Here is a 26,480-nt window from a genome sequence, read left to right on the forward strand (position 1 = left end):
GGCCATCACGTCTCTAATCCATAGAGTAGGGCAGATCTGACCGTCGTATTGAACACTGTACACTTGGCAATCTAGCTGATCGACGTCAGTGACGTTCACGCCGCTTTAGTTTCTTTACAAGTTATTTGATTTGGCGCTTGGAGATGAAGACACCATAGAATGCTTGCGATAGGCTAGCATAAGGTCCCTCCCTCATTCACTATATTCTGTTTCACCACTTTATGTCTATAAATTAAACCAAAATGTAAACAGTGATGCTGCTATGCTGATGATGATTACCAAGGGGTAAGCCTCGCGCATTAGTTATGACCAACAAAGACTTTTGTACACAAACACAAACATTGTGTTTCACTCAGCTACGGTACCAATCCCTGCTCTAGCCTCCCGAATACACCCGCCTGAAACAGTGTGGACTGGCTGTAAGCGTCCTTCACCACAGTTGTTGTATCGGGGCATTTGCAGCTCAAACTCACCAACCCACAGATTCACAGGTCAGGTCGAATAGGAGCGAGATTTTCGGTAAGCATTGTCGCCGCTTTGCAACGTTACGCCCGCTCGGAATGATTGTGGCAAGCTAGCACTAAGTCCTTTCCCTGTCCACCTTTACTCTTTCCTTTACAATAAGGCTTTCAAATAGATCATGGTTGTACTGAAGTGAAGGATCGGTGTTGAAGACTGATGTCATGCTGTCGATGATGATGGTGATGAGATAAAGTTTTCGGCTTTGGGAGATTGTGTTCAATCTCCCCAGACTTGTTCAGTGGGATGTTCTGGATAATTGTGATAATTTTAACAATAGCAGATGGGAAATCCAGAAATCACACTGCATACAAGCTATTTTTTTTTGAAGGCGTCTCTTCCTGATGGGTTTTACTTCATATTCCTGTTTCCTGGCAAAGATCAAACAGCCTAAGGTTTTTATTTTTCCTAGTAGGTTTTCCTGACAACATGTGAAAGTTCGCAAACGCCATCAGAGGTGTGAGGCAACGTAACCGTAGAATGAGCCTTCGGGTGCGATTTCTTTCCGCACGTGCACAAATATGTCTCGAGGCGCATCACGTGACAAGCTGTGCTGGGCCTTTGTTTAGTGATAACCTATCATCCCAAGCTAACCATGATTCGTGGAAATATCTGGTTCATCTCTACCACGCTGTTGGAAACTTTGAATTTTCGAGACTTGAGCTTGAATGAAAGGGAATGCTAGTGAGCATCGTGACGGAATTTCGAGGCGTTCTGTACCTTGCACTGGATGTACCAACCACCATTACTATCGGGTCTAGAGTTCCAGCATTCCCAAAATGCATAACAGGTTAAACAACAAATCATAGCAAGCCCCTAATCCCTCGGTTAAATCTCGTCAGATTAACTCACCCGTCGCAACCGGCTAGAGGGTGCACTTTCTGTAAAACTTGGAGTGGTGCGCACAAAAGAAAGTTGCGTGTTCGTACCAAGATTGTGCTACTCTAGAGTGAACCGTTTTTATTTCTTCAGTGTTCCTCTATGTGACTTTGTGTTGTGAGGAAACGTCCTTTCCTGTTGATTACCAAGGTGTCATATATCACTACCTGACTATAGGCGAATAAGAACCACAGAAAAAGTTAACTTGGATTCTTCTGTGGCATTTCCGTGCTCGAATAAACCCGGTAGCCTCGAAGGGCTCTTTTCGCACAACCACGAGGGTGGAAGAGAGCCAGAGGCGGCCAAACAATGACTTGGCAGCGAAGTATAAAAGCTATTACCAACTCAGCGGCGTTTGGTCACTGCCGTCTTCCTGGATGGGGACCCCGAGACGGGCTATATCAATGGTTAGAGACATCGTCTGACATGGCCCAGTCGCGCTCTCAATGGCGCTCATGCATCCAAGCTATTGCCTTCAATGCATAGCTCCCTTCCAAATTCACCCACTTACCAGTCCACCTACAGTGCTGTATTCACGCACTAATTTATCAGCTCCCGTCTCCACTGCGCAGCTACCTACCCCACCTCCCCGAATCATCGGTGAACGAAATTGTGGCAACGACAACCAGTGTACGACAAGTACGCGGTTATTATGGCTGACAGTGATGATGATGAGGTAGCTAAGCTGCATCGATCCTTCAAGGACGCCTTGTTGAGTTTTATGCACAGTATGACCACAATAGGAGCGATGGATCACAAATGCCACTGGATGATAATCTGACTAGTCAATATTAAAATCGCCTGCAATGGAATAAAGTAGCGTCTTTCGCTGCGATTACTTCATTGGTCTCAGTGCTTCTGCACCGCAGTTTGGCCCCTCTCATTGTTTGTTTGTTTCGATCTTGTTTATTTTATACTCAACTTGGTAAAACAAACACGGGATTCGTTTACACCAGTTTTTTTTGTTCTTTTTTTCAGCATAATGGATAGCCGACCGCCTTTCCCTCATCTTTCACATTTCGTTTACTTCCATCCTTAATATAAGCCAACTGTGAAACGTGGTTCCTACGGGATCAAGCTTTTTAGTTTCTTCTCTGTGGTACATCGGATTTGTGAACCTTTTTTATACTCTCTTGAGTTCTTTTTTCATCTGTAACCAGGGTGTTTGGTTAAGATTACTACAAGGCGGATGGTCGATGAAATTATAATATTTATTGACTACAATTTCTTCCTTGTCTTTGATACAAATTCCTTTAAATAACAGTAATGACGAGGTACATTGTTGGTGTGTTTGGTTGTTTCGTCTGTTGAGAAGCGAAGGCCCAACTTTAACGTGGTCGGCTCTCCCCAGGAACTGCCTCACAGCAGTGTGGTGCAGGCGTATGATACGGGTTTTGTAATATACGAGTTCAGTTATCACATGCTTCCTGGTCCCACCCGTTCAACTTTCTGCCGTGCACTCTTGTGTTTATGGGTCCCCAAACGCTCTCCTGAGATCTCATCACACTGACTGAGTGTTTTATAACTCTGCATATAACTAAGTACAAGGCAGTGCAAGATGTTATACAGGGAAAATTGATGTGTGATAAGGAAAATATGAAAATGGATACAGTTGGTTGTTCATCTGTTCGCGCAGTTGAGTGAATACTGGGCTGAGGTGGATAATGGGTCACTTGTGAGGACAGCCGGATTCCGCCTAATAGATCATATTGGGGAAAGGTCCATAATGGCGACAGGGGAACTGAATAACATGTTAAACCCACTAACAATTTGAACACCTGTCTTAGATATCTGCATTCTTTACACGGCATCCCAATGCGTTCAACAGTTTAGTCTGAAAGTCCACCTTGTAGCATGGAGGTTCGTTGTTCGTACCCAGCTTTCCAACTGTTCCTGTCGAGAATTGTGAGTCTGGTGGTAATTCAGTCGTCATTCTTCCCTTGGATTGCACGTAGCCATGAACCGAAGGGATGTCAGAGCTGAACGACAGGTATTATTTTTCTACTCTGTGGTTGTGTGTAGTTGTGTTCTTGGATTCGCTTAACTCGTGGGAGCTAAACATGAAAGGGAGACCGTTTTTGTGACAAGCGCTAAATTGGGGTCGCTTCAGAGCTTTCAAAACGATAGACACCATCGTGGCTACCAGCACACATGCCCTCCACTTTGTTTTTGTGTGTGTGGAGAGAGGGCTTTACTCGCTACAGAAGAGTCAGCGTCCGTGTTGTACGGAGCACCCGATTGGTTATGTACATTTCGACCGTTCGTGAATATTTTAATTGGTTGCTTAGCTGAAATAAACTATTGCACTGATGTTTGGTTGCAATCAGTTTGTGGTTTTGATGTATACACATTGCAAGTGCAAGGGTTGAAGGGAAGAGAAAAGCTGGAGTATTAGTCAATGAAATTGTTCTGCAAACTGGAGAGCTAGTTGCGGTCGGCATTAGGCTCGTTTCGACGTAGGTGCTGGTTGACCTTGACACGTTATGCGCCTCCACGTGAGACTTTTGATGATAAACGTTTGGCTCTGGTCGAACTGCAACCACTTCGGATGTTAAATAGGCGTTTTATCGGACGGAGTTTGAGTAAGTTCGTGACACTCGGCCGGACTGATCTGCCGAATGGTATCAATCAAGCGGGCTGATATCGCAGACCGCTTATAGAATGGTGTGTTACCATCAGTCCTATTGGCCACGCACAGAATCGTACATTCCACAGGGTTCCTGGGATACATGCAAACATGGGTAGCTCACTGGCGGGCACTAGTATTTTCTTGAGATCATCGGTTGATTGAGGGGTAATCACATCAAAAGATCCCTATTTTTTAAATGAGACGAATTGGCCTCGATTTGCCGGATTCCGATAGCCAAATAGGCCGACAAGTTTGAGTCATACCACTCGTCACGGGTCTGTAAGTAACCGGTATAACAGCTTGAAAGTATTCTTTTTCCGTGGCATGAGCAGTTCCGGCCAACTGCGAAGCGATCACACTTAAGTTAGCCCTAGTCCACGTGTTACTTATGAGCGCGCTTGTGTTGAGACTCGTCGATACCAAAGAAAGCACAGCCACAGGAAAGGCCGGAACTAGGTCATTGTTTTTTCCTGCAACCTTTGTTATATCGACACTTTCTACGACGTCAGCTGACACCTCCGAACTCTGTCAAAGACGTCGAATTGCAGCACTTGCCATACTATCCTCTTCTAGACATCCGACAATGAGTGATTATCTCGGGGCCCAACACACACACACAGGCGTTATTGGGTTTCGTGATCGGTGAGGAGGTTTGCTGCATATCCATCGCACATCTTTCGCCCCGCAAGATTGGTGAGATTGTGGATGCTGCAACGTGTGGCTTGCAAGATTATGGCTAGTGGTCACCGCAGGCTATCAGTCCCTTTGTTTGGTATAAGGACGGAATACGTTTTACTGCTTTGCACCAACCAGTTAGTGGTGGTATGTGAAACTTCTGCGCGTTCTGTTACAGGTGATAATTCCTTCCAAATACACTTCTCGACTGGTTTGAGTTGAAGGGAAGCCATTGCATGTCATAGGATTTTCATGGGACCATAGTATTCCACGACCTCTTGATGCTTCGCTTGTTCTGAAGGATAGTGAGCCTCCCTCTAGCTTCCTTGCTTCTCAGCCAGGATAATTCAGGATGGCGTTTCTTACCTAATGATACAGAAAGAACTGGTCGACTTGTACGTGAGTTTTTCCACTGAATAACTTATCACAGTTGATGAGGGACAGGACAGTCAAACACCTGAGCATTCTGAGACAACCCATGTGCGAATATTGAAATAGGCTACTGAAGGGTGTGGAGGGCGGAATTTTTGATCATCAGAGGCAAGTTGCTCGAAACATCCATGGAACAAACTACAAGTTAAACCCCAATTTAGTTCTGTGGAAAATTGTCCGCCCTAGACGTCCGTGCATTTTTCAGCTAAAGTTTGACGATTGACGAAGCCTGAAGCGCTATTTATCTGAGTACGGTATATGGGTTCCACTGAAGAGCTGGAAGCGTGCGATTCAGTACGAATGTCACTTCGTGTTTGATGTCGTTCGTGATCGGATCGCTCTGTATTGACAGACTCCTTAAGGTGGTATCGCTAAAGTCTGACCATGTTTTCTTTCCGCTGTTTAGTGTGGGTAGACACTGTCGAACATCTCTTTCAAGGACTCTTCTCTAGCCATCTATTCGGAACTGTATGTGGTGACCACGTCGTGAAACGGTTTACATTATACATCGAAAGTCAGGTTTTTATGCAATGAGAGTTTGCTAGGCAGACATGAGTTCCATAGTGGGACAAGCAGCGCTTCTGTGATTCTTTATTCATGTATAGATTTTGTGGCGCCAAAAGTTCATCTTACATTCAAATGCCCCGCAATGATGGAAGCGAACTCAGCAACCCTAAAATACGGGGGAAGGTTAGCCGTTACGCCCATTAAAACTGCATCACGAATCGCCTTTGATCCACGACGTTTCTCACAAAAAGTAGTTGGACAGCTGGCCCTCAGGGAAACAGCAATCGTTCCCTCCGGTGTCGCGATCGGGTAGGCCTAATAAAGGAGGTTTTAGTCAACATTTCTATTAGATGGATTGATAAAAAAATTCAGGAAATATGAAGTGATCCAGCTGATGGGCTAAGCAGCCATCTACTCATTGTGTCATAAAAAGATGCCCGAGTGAAAGTCTGAGTTTCCCCTCAGGTCCACAAAACGAGTTTTTGAGGACGTTGTGGGCTCCGTCTAGGCACGATCAGGCTGATCTGAAATAAAGGGCAGTTACGTTACAGATGGCTTCTAATTTTTCGGGTTGACTATCCAACAATGAAGTAATCATATCTGACAGCAAGTTCCACAATGATAAATCGCGGGTTATTCCTACACAGAAGTTAGCGCTTTGCAGACAATTTCGCGCCAATTCGTCAAATTCACGTGACCAATTCGATTTTCAACAATTGGGGAAAATCGCTTCTCAGGCCCAGTTCGAGGAGCAGTTGGATGTTTTTAAAATGTCAACCTTCAAAAAAAAACACGGATATATTGTGCAGCCAATAATTAGAAAATTAATGCGCATACGCTCAGTCGTGTTGCTTTTTGAAGCTTGCCAAACGTTTCCGTTCCTGATACTGCAATGTTCAAAGCCAAGAACAGCTTGTATTAAGCGTTTTGACTTGCTGTTGAAAATTAAGTGCAGTATGCCACAACAAAGTAAAAGTAGCTATGGCAGAATTTCACCAACGTTTTGTTAAGTGTCCTTGATTTCGGTAGACAATCAATCACGCTGTTCAATGTTTGGGAGGAAGGTTGGTGCTTGAGGCAGAAAGGACTTGAGTTATCGTGCCCCCCAGTCGGTACATTTCTTTTTATTTCTGTGGTTAGGGAGCAAACTTATTGGCCAGAAAGTCCGTGGTTCTACCTGTACATCTCGACTGATCCTGTCTAGGCATATCGTCCCGTGTGCATCCTTCGGGTGGCATGACAGCTAGGCACCGAAAAGGTGCTACTGCTGAATGATCAGCAAGAGTCTGTAAAAGAGTCTGTAAGAGTCTGTAAAATCAAGTATATATACACATACTTATATATATATATAAGTATGTGTATATATACTTGATTAACTGCACTACAACGAGCGTTTTCCTTTTTCAGTCGCTCATCAAATCCTATGAACAAGTGCAGCTTAGTCTTCAAAAAGCATAGTAAAATTTATTGGGGTAGACACTGCTTGGACATGTTTCCTGTTGGTTCAAAAATCACTGAACAACCATACAGGCCACATTCTTGTTTACGCTGGTTGTTTGTAGGGCTATTTTCTCCGAAAGGCCATCCTAATTTTATGACCTGATATGGTGGATGTGTTTTTTCTTTGGTTTTCTGTGCTCACCCGCAGACCGAGAACATGTCCCAATTGTTTGCATATGTTCTCCTTGCGATTTGAGTAGAGTCACGTGGTCTGGTAACGGCTGGATTAGAGTTGAAAGCCGGAGAACGGACATAGCCAAGATCGATATCAGTGGGTCCGATAAAAACATTGTTCAGTTCAGTTCAGTTAGTTTCATCTCAATGATCTGGTTATATGATGTCCATTTTTTTGTAATTAAAACTAATTTTCCTGATCTGTGGTCAGATCGATGTGGTTTTAATCAGGTCCCATGCGTAATTATTGCATGTTATGAATTCATTTTATGACATCATAAAAACAAGTGCGGTTGGAGTGGTGGAACGCAATCACAGAGCCCAACATTGCTGGATGGACGGTGCCACACGATGATCGCCTGACTGAATGGTCTGTGGATAGGACACATGTCTCTGTTGCTAGCAAGGCCGAGGTAGCCTTTTTATTTCGAAAAGGATGACAGCTACGTCCCGAAAAAATGCGTTTTTCTAAGAAGGAAGGTCCGATCTACCCAATTTGATGCTTGTTTTTTAATATTCCCCCATTATTCTCGTAGTCCGTGACAGCCATCGTGACCACAAAAAAAAACGCTGTCAGGAGATCTTTGAAGAGAGAAGTTACCTTTAAGAATGACTTCGATCGGACCTTTGAATATCGACCTGTACTGCCAAGGGTCTTTCGAAAAAGGATACTGTCGACAAAAAATCCCCCCTTGTGGCAAAGTATTGCTAGAAGATGTGTTCAGTTTGCTTGTTTGGCCAGTGTTCGACCATATGAGCTTGTTCAACTGACACAAGCTGTACTTCGTGTTTGGAACTCGAAGATAATGAAATCGTTTAGCCACATTGAATGCTGTCCGTGTCTTCGAACGTGTGGTTCATTTTGGTCTACATTCTTTCCAATAAGGCTGTTTTTCTATCGATACTTTTTTAGGCTCGCAATTCACTTTTGAAGCGTTAGTTCGTACAGTTGTGTCGGTTTTCCCATTTTTTCATCACTGGATACATGTGCCCTTAGTTCTGGCACCTTCTGCTCAAATGGCAGTGATACCCCAAAACGCTTGGTTTTCTCTCCTTTAAACGGAAAAAAAGTTCTACCCGGAATTAAACAGCACACTAGCCCAGGAGCGCTGATAGCTTGGATTTTCCTCTGATACCTATAGGACGTGTAATTAATCCATGTTGCATTCTATCAGGAGCAGTTTATCCCAGTGTCTTTTCTCATTGGAATTCGGGATCCTAAAGGGCGATAAACAAGGGAGCTCTCAATCTCCTACACATCATTTTGCATGTTTCATCAAGAGTTGATCTGGTCATTGCAGGTGTTTCCTCCCTACCCCTCTCACTCCTTTTTTCTTCCACCAACTGGACACGGGTGATTTAGCTTTCAGGCCCATATCCATAGGGTCCTTGAAACTCTACAGCCTTTACTCGGTTTTCTGCAAATTCTACCTTTTCGAATTTATCCTGGACCTCAAAAACGTTTTCTCCCCGGAACGTTGGTACTACGCTTGACTCTGTCCTGATGAGCAGATGAATAGTTTACACACACTTCACCCATATCAGCCTTCTTGTTTGCTCACCGCGCGAAGGAAATTCCGTTTGTGCGCCTACAAGGCCAGTAGATTACCCAAGTTTTCCATCGAAAATTGTTGAGTCTAAAGCTAAAAGAAAGCTGCCAGCTGAGGATCACATGCACTCACCACTGACCGGTGGATTCAAACTTTTACATGACACGTCTGAGCTCCCAACAACTCACTCTGTTAGAATTTTTTCCAATTCCCATTTTTTCATTACGCTGACTTACCTTGCATCCTGTTCACGCTTTTATCTTCCAGCGATCGTCACAAGGATGGCTGGTCCCAATTTTTTCTTAGCGCACTTTTTGAATGGCACACCTTTGATTTTGTTTTGACCTTTACGCTGATTTTCCTGTTATCATTCCCTGAACTCTTTCCAGCTAGTTTTTAGATATCCTCCATATTTTTCACTTCTAGACCAGCAGTTACTTGGCTACCTCTGTCATCCTTACTTTCTGTAAATTTCCGGATAGTTCCTTACGGAGGGAATCAAACGACATCATGAAGGTAGCACACTTGTCACTAATCATCGAGGAGGGTTCAAACGGAGTCGCTCAACAGGTAATTTTCTGGCTCATATACCCTCTCGACTGCTTTCGTGAGACCCTTATACTGCCACAGGCGGATGCAACTGAATACAGGGTTTTGTTAAAGGTACACGTTTACTTTTTGAAAAATTCGGACTTTGGAATTTTTCACTCCAATCGGATAATGATTTCAGTTGCTTTACCGGCAAAACCAGGTGGGTGAGCACAACTCACCAGCATGACGCCGTGAAAATTTGACTCGTCAGCAGCATCAAGCGGGTCAGGGTATACGATCAATATGACGACCGATTTGGCGCGTTCTGTTGATAGAAACGGATGTGATACGGATGTCCACTCCACATAGTCACTGTCAAGTGAAATCTGCCATCTGCTGGGGTGCCTACAGTATCTGTTTCAAACGCTGGACAGTGGCCTGATTGGTAGAACCACGCCAAACAGGGTGATCACTTTTGGGCAACGGAAACAAATCATGTTAAGCTTTGATTTGATTGGTACATTTTAGTCGTGGAGTGCTGAATGCTCTCCATCTATCGACTAATCGATGACAAAACACGTGAGCAGGAGCAAGCGTTTCCCAACAATTTCAATGAAGGATATTCTTCACGAATGAGACTTCGCTGACTAGAGCTGAAAATCCATAAAGTTCTGCACGGAGCCACCTAAAGTAAGGAAATTTCTGGAGAACTGACCTATTGTTTTTGCTCTCTAGAGAGACTTCTGTCAGGGATTGCTGTGGGGTGGAGCAACATGGTTAGTCGGCTGGCCTTCCACGATGAGAGCAGTAGTCCCCAATGGGGTTTTCCACCAAGCCCCCTGTAGGAAAACATATCAGCACTACCCGAACCGATTTCTGAAGGGAGACAATCAGAGCGATACAAGCTGTGCTTACTTACCTAACTACTCTGGCTAGTTCCGCCGCTAAACTCATTCGATTTTGTTTAAATGCTTTCATTAAACATCCTTGTCAAACAATGACTTTTCAAGGTCATCAGCCCATAGTTTGTCTTCCATGGTCACGGGTTATAAGCAATTTGTTGCCGTTGCTGAAGAACATATGCAACTAGGAACCTGGCATCTTTAGTCTTATTACTTGGTGATGTACTTAGGACTGTCTTCGACTTTCTATTGGCTCATTTGCGTTCAGCAACAAAGTTTGTGGACTGAAGTTCAAGCCCTTACAAACGAATGAAGTTCATGCACTTTCTGACTCCCGTTTGATGCATTTACCCGTATATTTTCTTTTTCAGACTGCTTGGATGAACTGCTTGAGAACCATTTTAGGAACAGTTGAAATTCATTCTTCAGAACTAGAGTCGGTATTTGGTCAACATTTTCACCTTTGGCGTCTTAGTTCATAACTGAACTCCGCGTGTTATCCGGTAGAATGTGCTTACTAGCTCCAGTCATGTGACCACAGTATAAGCAAACACAACAAACGGTAAGAATGGATGCAACGTCTCAGAATTACACCCGAGGAATGCTTCCGAATAAGCCCAAAAATCCTACCGTTTTCTGGAAGTCTTACCTGAAACGAGTATAAAACTACCTTGCTTTTCAAACCACCCGGTTTCTCAGAAAACAAGTTTATAAGATATTGAACAATCCATATGTAGGAAGCGGGTAAGAACGACGTGGTAGTAATACTGTGCAGACCTGATAGCGACAAAAAGTTTTGTAAGCAACCTACTTTGAGACATTATGGGCAATTTCTGATAGAATGGGTAAACGACACAAGTCAATGTATACGTCACCCACCTGTTGGGATTTCATCGAATCGATTGTGTGACAGACCACCGCAATATGGCAGTCTTAGAAAACAAACACAAAAAAGGTATTCCAATATGACCGGCAAGGCTTTGGTGTAAATCTGTGCATTGAAAACAGACTCATTCCGATTGGCATTCGGCTTACCATCCACATCATGTCATCAGCATGAAACTTGTTGGCAAACAGAGCGTCGATAAACAGCGCTCTGCTCAGGGGAAAAACGATAGAGCTGTGTGTACTCACTCAGAAATGGGACAGATGCAAGGTTTACCCCACGTTATCTATCGAAAAAGATGTGAGGCAAGATAACGCTGGGTTAAACAAACGCACTTTTCAAACGACTGTACAAATACCGCTTTGGAAAGTTATAAACGAAAAACGCTCACAATCTTATGAAGGCGAGGGGTTAGGGAGTAAAGTCGTGCGTTCGAAAGACAACCAGATATCCTTACACAGGCAAAACTAATGAGCAAATACTCACAGAATGGGCAAAGTTTTCAATCCCAGACAACCACTGAGCTGCTCAAAACAGACTTGACAACGATCCATCAGGCACGTCAGAAGGAAACATGCCGCCCCATTGAAAACATCGGTATGCAGAAATTGCATCAGTTCAGGAGCCCGCTTCGAAGGCCAGCAGCCGGCTGATGTGTGGTGATGACTGAGCAGCAATACGAATATGCCAATATAACCTCCTTAGACTCAACGTAGCCTGTATGTCCAAACACGATTCTGACCATTCAGAGTTGCGTGTAGAACGGAGACTCTGTTCATGGCACCGGTTGGAGCGTGTTCTCTTGTCCACGGGGTTTTGTTTGTTGTACCTCCGATGACGTTTGCCTTGGCACCGGTCCCAATTCAGCATGAATGAGATCAAACTGTTTGGTTGTTGCCTCCACCGTACTACAGAATGTTTCGCATTTTGTGTTTAGAAAACCGCGTGCAGCGGAGAAAGGTTCAGCTGCAGTCAGATAATGAGCTTTCATCACGGGATGCTCACTCTTTTCCTGAGCGGTCGCCAACTCGATATTGACTAGCTGAAGCACTGCATTGGCTATCAAATTTGAGCGTGCAGCAATCCGAAAAGAGAGGTCACGTGGATTATAACTGGCACTATACATCTAGCGAGAGTAGCATGTACTCGGAGAGAATGAACTACAAAACGGACCTTAAGAGAAAGATTTTCGGCTCTCTTCTGGAATGAGGTATCAGTTTGTGTTCGGGGGCAAGAGTTCCACTTTTCACACAGTTCCTATAAAATAAAAAGGGTACGACTGGAAGGGGTTTGCAGCTTTCATCTCTTCAAAGTACTCAATGTTCCGATCCGCAAGACTCCAAGCCAAATCCCATTTAGTTCTGTCATCCAGGATTGTGATTTGTTTTCCTCGAAACCATTCCCACGATCAACAGAGCAAATAGGTCTCCACCGTTGTTTCTCACACCTGTTGATATTGTTCAACCCGTCCCGTTTTTTCACTCCCATGATTCGCAATAATATGAAAAGTACAAGGGTTGTCCTTGTCTGCCATCCAAACGGAAGCAACTTTTTTCCTGGGAACCACATTTATGACGAAAGAACATTATATACGTCCAGAGGAAACTTTCAGTGGGGTCAGTGACACAAATAAGCCGGTAGATTTTACACATTTTGCATGAAATACTTGAAAAGCTCAATAAAACTTAACTCATTCGGAAGAATTATTACCGTTCACTAAATAGATGTCGGGGATCTCCTCCAGATAAACCCAAAAAAGATTAGAAAAGGGGGCATGAAATTTGTACTTTAAGTTTTTATTGAAGAGGGTGAAATTGGGACATCTCATTAATAAGTTGTATGAAAAGGTCCGTTTTTCGATACCTTTGCCTCCAAACGAACTCACATTGGCGTTTATTCTACATCCTGTAGACGTGCCAAAGAGATTCGATGGTTTGTGTATGAGCTCCAGTCGTTGGATCCACAAAGTTTTCGGTATGATTAACTGTTTCATGAGTATAATTCATGTCAATCATCGTTTCAATTTCTTGATATGATGTCCACATATGGAAGATGATGATTGAGCCGGGAGTGATGCAGGCCTGGATTGTGTCCATTACACCTCCACCGGTCAGAAAGAGTTGAAAGTGTAATTCAGTGACCATTGTTGCTGGTGGATCACTCCATGGCTTTGCGAAAAACGTATCACCGTCTTTTTGTCATGAACGAGAGTTGAAGGCGTCAGAAAGCACATATAAGGTTATACGTCCTATCGGAGAGAATTTTTGCACAAAGTGAGCCTAGACGCGGACAAGGAGTTGTTTTCATCAAAAAAATAGGCCAACGTTGTGTTCGTACATTAAATTGGAGCTGGCAAAAGTGGCGGGGTCTAACTTTTCGCACATGCACTTCTGGAAAAGATCCGATGTCGGTAACATGGTACTTGGTGGGAAGTCATTTATACTCGGAAAGTTTCTGACCGGAAATCGGTAAACAGATTACGTCGTGATTTAATGAACTGTCAACAAAGCCCCATCACTGTGTGACTCTTGATTTCAGTCATCTGGTTGGTGATTTTTTCGTCCAAATGAGTCGACAGCTTGATGCAGACTGCTTGCCAATTGAAAAGTATAATCAACAAATCTGTTAGAAGTTTTTTCGAGACAGTGGTCTCTCACAGAAATGGACTGAACCATTCCGGATGTAGACTAGTTTAAACAAGGACCGCTCCTTCGGGGAAGTTCACTCATGTCCCCTGTTTAATGCAGAGATCTGTTGAAGCGAACTGACCAGAATGAGAGAAGAAACCCTGTTCCAATGGACAATTCTTAGAAATGAGTGTACTACTTAAAAACCGGTGAAGGCAATGACCAAGCACCAAAAAAGCGTCAGGGAGCTTCTTACGTTCAGTTGGATGCGAAACCGAGGTGAAATTCGGCAGACACTTCCGTGCTATTCACACTGAGCATGACCTCTTCAAAGCAAGCATCTTACTGTAGACCGAATCAGGCTGAGATGTCATGCTGAATAAATGAAATCACTCTTTCAGAGACACTGTTTTGGTGGGCAGAGTTTCAGTTAACCTTTCAAAAACCAGCAAAAATCATGTTGTCTGACAATGCAAGGTGTGTTCTTTTTTCATTTGGTTGAGGTCGAAGCACTCTAAATTAGCTGGTGCTGAGAGTGACTATCACCCACCCTCTCTTTACCTTTCACTCTTTATCGATCAACAGTTTACAGTAATTTCGTCAGGCCTCTGAGCCCCCTCTTTCACGCAACTATTTCAAGGATGGACTCAACCGGTCACAGATACTAAATGCGGTTCCCTAGCTATGGACATCCGGTGAAGTTTATCACCCATCGTTTGGTACTTAACAGGTACCACTGTGAGGATAGGCCATACAATTCTCCAAAAGTTGCACACTGGCCGTCACCCACTTATGTATACCTGGGTTGAATGCTTGTTCAGACTGCAGTGTACCCAACAAACCTTTTTTTTGAAAATACTCGCTGTTCTGCTAAATCAAGCGGTGGGCTGGTTTAGATTGCAGTCCGACCGCGGCTGTTGTAAGCGTTCCTGCGTGGGTCCAAAGTGCGCCTTTCCATCCAGTACAACAGTTGGTCGGGTCTCGTCACTATGATGATCGAATGGGATACCGGTGTAACGGTGATACTATTGATGGGGAGACATGCGAGTAGCATGTTTTCTTCCTGTAAATTCGCTTTGCGTCTCTTGAAAAGGGAAATCTGTTGCGGAATTTGTGGAGTCGTTTTGTAGCATTTGCTTGGATTTGAGCAAAGTCAATGAATATCCAGGATAGTTCAGGAAGACGCGTTCAAGAGAAGTTCAGTTTTTTCAAACAAGATGCATATGAGAGTTTTGCTTCTCTGTCCAATAGTCTGTAACCGGTCAGTTAGCATTTTGTAATAAATAAGTTCACAGCAAAGGCCTTCTTCCATTCACCGGTATTCAGTGATGGTCCTAGGGCCCAGTCGATGGGGGTCCGGATGTTTAGAAACCCCGAGAATCTCCGCTGCCGAATTGACCAGATGGATCGATTAAAATCATGACGGTCTATTTGATTCAACAGCCGGAGAAGACACGGGAAGATTGATGTGTAAAAGGTTACCGGCATGTGGGATTCGAAGAAGTCCAAACATAAATGCTGTGTATGATTGAAAGGATCAAGGTGGAAAGCAAAAAACTAGTTATGTCATAGAAGACAAACAGAATGAGGACAAGTAACGTTCCAGCTTGTAGATAGTCGGATCACTCAAAGCCCATTATCTCGTTTCAGCAGAGATAGACGAGGTTTCCAAGTCAACCAGGCTTGTTTTATCTTGTCACTTTGACTGTCGTGAAAAACGGAAGCCTTGCTTGATAATTTTGGTGACAGTGTTTGTATCCATGACACGTTAGTGGACTATCCCCAGACGACAAGATACACTTTTGTGTCAAGCCTCTCCGAAACAATCGATTCCATGTGTTTTCCAGTTGACCGAGTGCACTTGTGATTGGTTGACGGGGGGAAATTTGAATACTAGGCTATTCGCGAAACGGTTTGGCACACAGGACTTTGTTGCTGGAAATAGCAGCCAGGTTTGAATGCTACCGGGAGTGAGTGTGGATTCAACGTATTTCATAACTTCAAAGACTCTTCAGGCCTAGATCTGGACGGGTTTATTCATAATAACTATCGCTAATTTTCAAAGGTACCAGTCTATGCTAGGGGTAAAGTGTAAAGGAAAATCGTGGCATTGCAGCCAAGTGCCGAAGTGGTGCTACAGATGATTGTTTTGTTTTAAAAACAATGTTATATTTGGATACAAGGACATGTTTCTGCTTGGTAATTTGTTTTTCCCCTGGTTTGCTTTCCCTTTTCCCTAAATAGTCTTTTGGTGTATTCGATCGTCAGTGAAATGAAAGTACTGTAACGGCAAGCACGTGATCTGAATGATATAAGTAGCATATAATGGTACTTGATAAACTTCTTTGCGGCAAAATCGATTTTTGGTGTCGACTGTGGTTCCGGAACACATGTACGTAGATCGGTGCACACGACGAAATTTGCGTCTGCGGGGATGGGCAATATGGAAGCTCGTCAACTGGTTCACACAAGTGCTGTTATTCCGCTAAAAGTGGGAACAAAATGCTAGGATTAAGTATCGACAATAACCCAGAATAGAATAGCCTAGACATGGTTATCGCAACGTTACTGAGTCCGCGGCCGACACAAGCAGACGACTTTGATGTGTTCTCGAACACTTGGCATTAATTTATGCGTGTGGAATCTCTTATACATAAATGTTCGTTAATGGAAGCAAATCAGGGTGCTCTTGATAGAGAATCAAGGAGCTAAGAAAAACAATCATAGTTAATCACACCATCTAGTGTTCAGTGTGACTCAACCAGGAATTCCTGTCCAAACAGTCCGGTAGGTCTGCGAGATGTCAGCTAAACAAATAAGCACTCAGAGTTCAAAGATGCTAATACCAAGCACTGACAGAGTAGTGGTAACAAATGTTTTCATATTCTGAGGTTAACATTCTGATTCAGCAATAGCTGTCCATGAGGTTTGGTAAAGTGGGAACTCGATTCCAATGCTTTCTCGCCTTCTCGTGGATTTACCAGAATGAAAGTGTCAAGGCAGGAGAGGGATAGTTCAAACGGCAAAAAAGGGAGACATCACTGGGCTAACTTGGGGATTGGGTAATGAATTTCTAAATGCGTGCAGCCCCTTGGGCTGCTCTACATATCCGATGAAATAAGCTGACCCGCGAATTTCTTTGGTATGCAGAAATTTGATTAAATGATATTGTGAGTGGGGTTTTCATTTTGATACTTTATGTTAAAGTCCACTGGTCTCTGACATTCACGTATAGCGGTCACCATTCCAGCACGCCTTGAGGCAAGTTATAAGACAGATGGCATAGCAATCAACTTCAAAAGGCCGCTACAGGCAATGACTTAAGCGTGGTGGTGTTAGCTGACGGGTTTTCACAACAAGGGCGGATTCGGTGTGATTGAGCGTCCCAACCACAGTTAGAATCCGCCTCGACGGGTGAAGCAAAATCGCTCAGCTGTAACATTCTTCCGGTGCCTAGCTGCCATGCACCTGGGATACTGCCAGGTTGCCCAAGCCCAGACAGGGGAAGTCGACAGGCAGAGGTTGGGTTCGAACCACGGACCTTCCGGTCAGTAAATTCGCGCTCTAACCACTTGAGCCATCTCGACGGGTGAACCAGCTCTCCTTTTACTAAAAATCAGTCGACTGTCTCAGCCCTCTCTCGTCTTGTGACTCTTTCCTTAAAAATCGGAAGGGCGGTATATACGGCATGTTTTTAGTGACATTTCCGACTCTAACAGCCTGCATCTGCTACGCATTGTGTGCGTCAGAAATTTGACCGCGATGATGAACTAACAAACTGACTGCAAGGAACACCATGGTACAAGAAAATGCAGCGTACATAGGACCTTTGGTTGTGAGTTCCCCAAGGTCACTACTGCAGTTTATTTGGTTGTGTTTCTTGTGCCCATCGGCCAAAGACCTGCGCCGTTACCCTTGGTGATCCGGAGTATCAAGCCTAAAGCGGAGGTTGAGGTGAATGTCAATGACCATCGTTGTACAAATCGGGCTGAATGATGGCTAGCATCAATCACTGTGTATGTGTGTGGATAAACACGGCCTATCCAGAGTGATGCCGATCACCAGATGCCACGTTCCGTTCACCGTAGGGCTCAACTATTCAGGTGCGCACCAGGTGGGAATGCTTATGACTTTACAGCTGTCCCCTCCAGTTCACCCTCTGCCTAATCCCCTCGAGTTTATATTGGCTACAACGTGTTCAGGTCGACGCACATGAGGTACCCACCAGAAAATTCGCCGTGTAGTTAGATACGCGCCATCAGCAGAAAACTTTTCAATTAACTTATTGTTTCTAGGCTGTTAGGGACGCTGCAGAAGGATTATAGGACAGTGTGTTGTATGGACTGGCACAGCTCGAAGTCCCGTTGAAAATGTATAGTGCGGTGCAGGTGAAAACCGTTTTACGACTAGGTTAGATAATGCGGACTGTTGCCCCGGTGTGTGATCGATAACACAGTCGATAAGCACGCACAAATGACATAGAAATACGGTAGTTTATGTGATGAGAAGGCCAAAAGTATGAGAAAAAAGCTATAAATCCTGATCTGATATGTGCACATAACCCGACGGCACATAGAATTTGAGTGGCATTAGAATAAAGCCTGAACCGCGATTGCGCAATCGACCAGGGGCAAATAGCAAGAATCATTTCCTCTTTCATATATTGAGTAAAAACGGTTTCCCTGAACGACACCATAACGTCTAGTTTGTATCTGAGATGCGCCTCAAAAGACAAGACTCTTTTTTCGCTCATGATGTAAAATTTTTGAAGGGGATAGTCTTGGAAATTCTAAATTTGTACGCTCTGGAGGCATTAGGAAATTTCAGTTAAGCCAGCAACACATCGGTGCATGAATCCCACAAAATTCTAACGGGGCTGCTGTCCACTAGCCCCGGCTTACTACCTGGCTCACCAGTGGACGATCAGCAATGACCTTGACCCACACCTAAATAGGATATAAGGCCACTCATCCTTCAATCAGGCGAATCAAATCACTTGGCCGCTTAAGTTCCTAGTTTAGCGGCAGGTTTTTTCCATTCATGAAGGGATTACATATAGTTTATACTTAGTGAGTTATGGCTCAGACTTCCTTTACTATTGTTGTTTTCTTCAGAGGAAAGCTATGCGGGTCGGTCTCGTGGATACAATGTCATGTTTACTGGATCCAACTCCCTCATTAACTTATATGCTAGCGAAAAGCGAAAGATATCTGCCTTGTTCCAAGGTCATTGTACATAGTACCAATCCGTGGGTGACATGGCCCCGTGTATAAATTTGACATTCTTTGGAAAGCGGTGTTTGGCATGTTTCACATGTACCAGTCTGAGCACTCTAATTGCTCTATTCCACGTTCTCATGAGGAATAAATTTCCTGAATTCAGTGTCAAATTTTGAGTGAAACAACGGCAGACGTCAAACCCGATGTTGCGATCGCACGGTGTAAGCAGATTTTCGTTCAAGCTGACAACCTCTTGGATGAGACCATGAGGATCTTATAAATTTTTTTGGGTTTTAAGGCCGCACATTTTTCAAAAGCATGGTGAAATGGTTCGTGTGACCTGAGACTGTCAGTCGAATAATTAAACCAGAACACACTTAGATGTGACAAAGTGTTCAGAACTTCGAATTCTGCACTCGTTTGCAAACCAATTTGGTTTTCACGGGAGACGCGCCTGGAACCCAGCTTAATCTCTCACCTTTCATAATGTTCTTAAGCAAGTGAATGTGCTACACCAGGCCGCCTCAAGTTTTAGATGGTACGATTTTAGAGATGGACTCAATACATTACTCATAAGGTTGCTGACAATTCTTTGACGGCCCACGACCGGTGTCGACCTTCTTGGGGCTCATCAAATAGGCGCAGTTCCCGAGCTTCCGTCAACCTCATGTTTCACTTGAAACCAAATTGCACGGAATTAGCGCAGTATACTTATTTGCAAGTCAATTTAATTTTGACGGGAGACTCACCTGGAACCCAGCTGAACACCATAAAAAAGATAGATTCAGCCAGGTTTCAGGTAAGTCTCCATCAAAACCATATTGGCATGCAGAAAAGTGCGACAAGGATTCAGGTGGAACATGAGGTTGACGAAAACTCGGGGACTGTGTCTATCTGATGAGCCCCAAGGAGGGCGAAACCGGTTGTGGGCTGTCGAAGAGTGTTTAGCAGTCTTATGAACAATGGTTTACGTCTAGACCGTGTAAAGGACGTATTTTCCGTGTGCATTCGGTGGCTACATTTCGCGGACTATGCTGTTCTGCAACTACTTATTTTAGTCGCATTTTAGTCGTACACTGATGAGTGATTTGATGATCAGCTGGCCCTTGCACGCACTGGGGCGGTTTGGTGTACTCAGTGGTCTCTGGTATTACCGCGCCTGGCGGTCAAATGAGTCACGAAGTGACAACAAGTTCCATCACAGTTAACGCAAAGATGCGTCAGTTACAGTCTAGTGTGCCGATTCCGTTTTTTCGGTACCGTTAGTTGCCTGTACACACCTCCTTTTTTAGCCTGAAAAACTGGCCTAGATGATCCGAATATGTCTGTGCCCGTCCGTACGTCGTCACCTCATATCACCTCAGCTTACTAATGGCAACTAACACAGGGTCGATAAAGTTTGTCCCACAAATCTAGCTACCATCTTCAGACTGACTGGAGTTTCTTTTGACGGTATGTGGGACCAAACATTTGCACATCTCAGATTAAACAGCTTTTAGAACACAAAACTCAGTGCATTACCAACCGTTGAATTCCCCCAAATGGAACTTCGAGTGACGCGTAGGTTGAACAATCCCAAAAATCAAAAGGGAATAACTGGGTTCGAAATTCTACGGTGCTATTTACAAATTTATGAGGAAAACTTTTGTAGAGTCAACAGGTGCACAAGTCTGTCACTGACCGGCACAGTGCAGTGTCAACGTCCGCATACCAAACAACGGTGAGCGGAAGGATGGCTCAGCAATGTGGGTTGCAGTCGTCCCTTCCAACGACAGTCTCGTGATTCTCATTGGCGGTGTGATCACACGGAACCCCTGAGAAAACGAGGCAAGGCAGTCTCGTGATTTCATTGGCGGTGTGATCACACGGAACCCCTGAGAAAACGAGGCAAGGCAGGCTCAGCAAACGGGACACGAACGCGCATAAGTAGACCAGCTGCGCACATCCACACACAGACAGACATGCTAATACACAGGTGTCGGAAGGATCGACTTTGTGGCAAGGTGAGTGGCAGGCACGAAGGGCAAACTGAGTGGAGATTATAAGTACATTGGCGGAGTAAGCAAATAATGAGTGGAGATTATAAGTACATTGGCGAAGTAAGCAAATGAATGGGGGAATTATCATGAGGTCAAGTTAGATTCAACACCAACTCTTTCCATGAAATGCCTAACCATCAAATATGAGACTGGGCATTTCAGCCCAGTGTTTAGTCGCCTACCACATCCTGTCCGCATGGAGTCGTTTATCGTATCTTTTGTATGGTTAGCACAGTCGGTATTTAATCAGTATTCCTGAGCTTTGAACTCTACGATTAAGATACCAAATTCCAGTTATTTATTTGCTAACCCTTTTCAATCGTCGATCATCAGGGTTACATAATCCCTACTGCGAGTGATGAAATACCAGCGCATCTATACATCAAATCGTCCAAGATAAATTCAGTGCCAACCAGTCTGTGAAGTTTCTGGAATGAAATCTTCAAGTAATAAACTGTAGTTTGTTGAACGTATATTCCTTCACGAAGGCTTTATGACACACATCACACTTCCCCTTTTGTACAAGACCGCTGTTGTTTTTCATATCTTCGGCGCGCACTCTGCAGTCTACCCCGTTAGCTCCCCACTAGGAATTTCGGTTTTGTTGACGTTTCTCCCAGAACCATATCTCCATCAGTTGGCTTTCATCTGCTCACAGAATACTGTATGGAAACTGTGACCCTTCCATTTGGGTCAGTTGCGTGTGATTTCCCAAAAGCACAGCATGTTGCAGGAGAAATTCCGGCTCATTTATCAAATAATGGCACGGGGGAATTAGAATTTTGGATTGGCGTGACCTTAATTTGAGTTGTCCTTGTAAGAACACTGGTCGTAGTTAGGGCGGCAACTCAGGGTAAGTTTGCTGAACTGGTCTGCAGGTAGCCCAGAATGATATTTCGATTTACATCGATTGAACATTCACCGTTGTGTTGAATGGCTTAATTTGTCCTCGCTTATGGTCGTCAACAGTTTACATCAGTCTATAGCTTCAGAATCCGGGCATATGGTAGACCAGATTAAGCTTCCATTTGTTCTGAAAGCAGTTTTGAACATCTGATGCGGTCTGTCGAAACACGCGTCATCAGTTGGGCGCGGTTGAATACAGACTTTGAACATCACATCCTCAGGATAGTATCGGATCTTTCGGAAAGGGTACTGAAGTCCTTCAACAGAAAGTAAGTGTTATTTGTACTGGGTAGAAGCTGGACAGTTTGAATATGTCTGCTTGTCCTTAGTGGATGATTGCAGCTTACACAGGTCCGATAAAAAACCGCACTGCGTGATCAGAGTTGAATTTTCTATTTCCTCCACAAAACGTTTTTCTTCATTGCAGTTTACAGGTGGTCAGCACATTGTAAACTCCAGTTTTCCAGGTGACGTCCGTGTGTGATTTTGGGGTCACTTTCTCTATGCACTCAAGTGAAGTGCATCAATAAGTGACTTGGTTTGTATGGAAATCGGTCATAGCTCACTTGCATAACAAAATTATCGGGCTTTGCTGTTCACTGATACACTAGAGCATTAATGTTAACCTGAGAAGCCGATGGTCAGTGAGCCATCTTTGACACCTTGTTGCTGAAAGCTCTGTTTGTTACATGGCAAGATGATGGTTGATGAGTACACAAGCAAATTACTGATGCACGAATTTTCGATTTGTGTTGTTCTAGACTTTCATCGATCACCAGCCCGTCATGCTTCTGTCTAAAAAATCAGATGGCTGTTGTGCTACGACCGTGAGTGAGAGTATGAACGTGACAGGTGTCAGAGTGGAAAAACTATGATAGCGAGAACTGTGTTAGTACCAAGGCACAGCTGATTCATTGATCAGATAAATCGTTATCGATCCGGTTGTAGACTGGGCTGCAGCGAAAACGGACCAACGACATGGTTTACTACCTGATAAGTCAACAAAAATCATAGCTGCAATCGATTATGGAATGAAACCCGGGCACTTTTCATCGGATACGACTGAACAGCTGCAGAAAACAGGAACTGTTTTGAGCAAAATCAGTTGTTTCGCCTCATCGGTTTCTGGAAGAAAACGTCGCTATGAGTAGCGAACAGGATTTGGGCTTTTCGATTTCAAAGCGACTCACCCGTAAAGAAAACGATGTGGTTGAAGAACAAAGGCGATTCACCAGATGGCTGAAGAAATCGGGAAATATCATGTTGATGCCAAGTGGGCGTGAAAAAACGAACCGACTGTAGGGGTTCATCGGGTAAGTGGAATACCCCAGTGTTAGCCAAACTTTGTCATACCAATTTGTGCACCGAATTAGTGTGGAAGTAATGTACTACTCATAACGTTGCTGGAAATCCGTCGGCAGCCCACGACCGGTTTCGCCCTTCTTGGGGCTCATCAGGTAGGCGCAGTCTCCGGGTTTCCGTCAACCTTATGTTCTACTTGAAACCAAATTGCATGAAATTAGCGAATATACACTCATTTGCAAAATAATTTGGTTTTACGAGAGACTCATTAGATACCCAGCTGAATCACTCGCTTGTGATGTTTTCAAGTCACTGAATGTGCTGCACCAGGCCACCTCATGTTTCCGTCGCAGCCTGGTGCAGCGCATTCAGTTGCCTGAAAACATCACAAACGAGTGATTCAGCTGGATTTCAGGTGAGTCTCTCGAAATACCAAATTAGTTTCCAAGTGAGTGTATATCCGCTAGTGTGCAAGTAGTTTACACAGTCGGGCTGTGTGAGCAAAAGTTCCAGACGAGGTTCATATTGTTCTTTAGAGGGAAAGTACAGCGCAGAGGTTAACCGACAGTGATGTTTTAGCGGTGCATGGGGACGGGCAAGAACTTAGTGCTCACGATGGCCAATGGCTTGTCCCAACTTAACAGGTCGTGTGTTCCTTGAACAAACAGTTTTTATACTTTTTTGGCAGTACCTTCTAAAGCATTGTATACGTACTGTCTGAAAACAACTGAGTTCGGATATGCTGGTGCCTATTAACAGCGACGGGAGGCATGATGGGAACACAGATAAAAGTTCTACATTCTCACCCTGGAAGCCGAAAAAACCACTCGGTTGTGGTCTGGCGGAATGAACCGTTTCCAGCAACACATTATAGTAATTCATAACCCTGAACCTAGTTTGCTGCGTGAAAATAAGTTACAGTAAATTCTTCTTCCTCTGGCTGATAGTAGAAAATTCCACTGGTCCATTGTCCCGTTTCACAGGACAGAAGGACCAAGGACCATACCCGTACTATTCCAAAGCACAAATGACGTGCATCGAGTGAAACATCTCTGAATTTGCTTTCTGTACAGGTCAAGCTTAGGACACTTGAAATGCCAATTCAGAGTTTGGCTAGTCCATATCGGAGACGGCGCTGACCTATCCTGATTCTGTGAGCATTGTTTTCCAGTAATCTACCGCCTTGCTTCAACCTGATCTCAGTTAAATCTTCAAAGCTTGGTTTATGCGCGAAAAACAAACTAGCATGTTCTTGCGAGCACCAATTACCTTGGAATATTTAATCAAGTCAACCAATCACATGTTTCTCGTATTAGAAGAAAACAGGCCTCAAAGTCCTAACCTATTGTAGGTAGTTTTGTCACTACTCCAGGTTTTTTTTCGGTATACCTGGTGCTTATCGCTACCGAAGCTTGTTCGAAAGCAAACACAAAAGTCCTGACGCCGTTAAAATGGAAGCCCTAGCCTTTGGATAGAAAAAGAACGGTTGCCATTGGTCAATCGAAGTAAAATATCTTACAGACAAAATATACCACTCAAAAGATTGCTATCAACCGACGACAAATTTCATCCTCTCTAGGGCTCCTCAAGTAGGCGCAATCCTCGCGTCCCTGTCAACCTTATGTTTTAGTTGAAAGTGGCTAGCGAAGTTCACCATTTATGAAGTACTCTTGTACTCAGCTGAATTCCAGCTGGGACGCAATCGAACAGAACATATTGTCCACCGGATCCGCTACAAGGACCTTGTGATATGTTGCTGTGTAGTATGCATGCTGTGGGAACACCAGGGGACGGTGATTCTTCAAAGTTAGGGGTTCACGGCAATTTCTGTGGATGTAAACAGAGTGAAAGTCCATAGGCCAGAGCCTATCAAACAAGGTTGTACATCACCAAAGCTTACATACAAACCAAACTGGCGGGCATTGTATACTACACCGACCTCCTGTTTGAAGAAAGCCGTCTCCGGTGGCCTACGTGAACCGGCCGGTGCTAGCTGTGTGATGCGTGAGGCTGGTGAGCGTGTACAGAAGTTGATTTGTCTGGGAGTGCGTCGGCCGTGTGTGATTAGGCAACGTGTTGGCTCTATGGTCTGTGTGCACACGCGTAAAATCAGGGACTTTCGGAAAGAACCATCGTGTCCTGGTCGCTTACTATGTGGTTCCCCAAAGGTACGGGATCACTGCGATTTCGGTGGATGAAATCAGAAAGTAAGCAAGGCTGTACATCAGCAATACTCACATAGAAACCAAACTGGCAGGCACTGTATAATACATCTGGGTATTTTTCGGTTTGTTTCTGTGACCAGGTGACAGTTGAAGTGACCTAGCTTGTGTGTGAACTAATGTGTATGCGTGTGTCGTCAGAAGACTGAATCAACGTGTGGGGTTTTCCTCGCACAACATCTTCGACCTCTAAGTTCTCATTCAGTCTGAACACTGCCGGTGGGGACGTAGCTGACTGGGTTGTTTTTTTTCGTTACCGTCCTTTATTGTATCTACCAGGTGGATAAATGCAGCTCGCATGGGCCGTTCAGCACCACTGTGTGTGTGAAATTCGGTTGCGCATAGCTACATTAGATTCAAGATCTATTCGGTTGTTTAGGTCGTTTCTTTACTTCAGGCAAGTCGTCCGGTTAAACTGCCAGCCCATAAAGCGTACACTTCAAAGTACAGACACTCAGGTACATCCAGTTTAGTGTTTCAATCGAACCTGTCAAACCAAGTTACTCCGAGCATTCTAGTGTGTCAGTGATACTACTGACGGGGGAGGTATAAGGGTAGTATGTTTTCTTGTAAATTCGCTTTGGGTCAATTGCGGAATTTGTGGAATCGCTTTGTAGCATTTGCTTGGATTTGAGCAACAGTCAGTGAATATCCAGGAAAGTTCAGAAAGACGCGTTCAAAGAGAAGACGGATGTTCAGTTTTTGTAAACAAGATGCATACGTGAGTTTTTCCCCCTGTCCAATAGTCTGTAACTGTTCAGTTGGCATTTTCTAATAAATAACTCCGCAGCGAAGGCCTTCTTCCTTTTCACTGGTAGTCCTGTCCAACTTTTCGTTTTCGTTTTGGTTTGCAGCTTAGCTGACGCTTGCGAACAAAGGTAAAAATCTATCTGTCCACAGCGTTCGGTATTGAAACTCCCCTCATTGATTATGCGATAATTTTGAATATGAGCTAAATTTCGATGAGAAACGGTAGTACGG

The 26,480-nt window shown here is 44.1% G+C and overlaps 2 protein-coding genes across 2 annotated transcripts in view; one reads left to right on the forward strand and one right to left on the reverse strand.

Annotated features, from left to right (window-relative positions):
• T265_09265 (hypothetical protein) overlaps nt 1-2,672 on the forward strand; it is a gene marked incomplete at both ends in the record, with an annotated part of 38,057 nt that extends 35,385 nt beyond the window's left edge. Inside the window, one exon of the mRNA XM_009175290.1 lies at nt 2,377-2,672. Within this exon, the coding sequence (XP_009173554.1) occupies nt 2,377-2,388 (12 nt within the window). The remainder of the gene's footprint in view (nt 1-2,376) is intronic.
• A 9,287-nt stretch (nt 2,673-11,959) lies between these two features.
• T265_09266 (hypothetical protein) lies at nt 11,960-12,310 on the reverse strand (the record flags this gene model as incomplete). The annotated part of the gene is made up of 1 exon (XM_009175291.1): nt 11,960-12,310. One exon carries the CDS (start codon nt 12,308-12,310, stop codon nt 11,960-11,962), a length of 351 nt encoding a protein of 116 aa, XP_009173555.1.
• Nucleotides 12,311-26,480: the final 14,170 nt, after the last annotated feature.

The sequence above is a fragment of the Opisthorchis viverrini genome (genome assembly GCF_000715545.1).
Source record: "Opisthorchis viverrini unplaced genomic scaffold opera_v5_270, whole genome shotgun sequence".
Lineage (NCBI taxonomy): Eukaryota > Metazoa > Platyhelminthes > Trematoda > Opisthorchiida > Opisthorchiidae > Opisthorchis > Opisthorchis viverrini.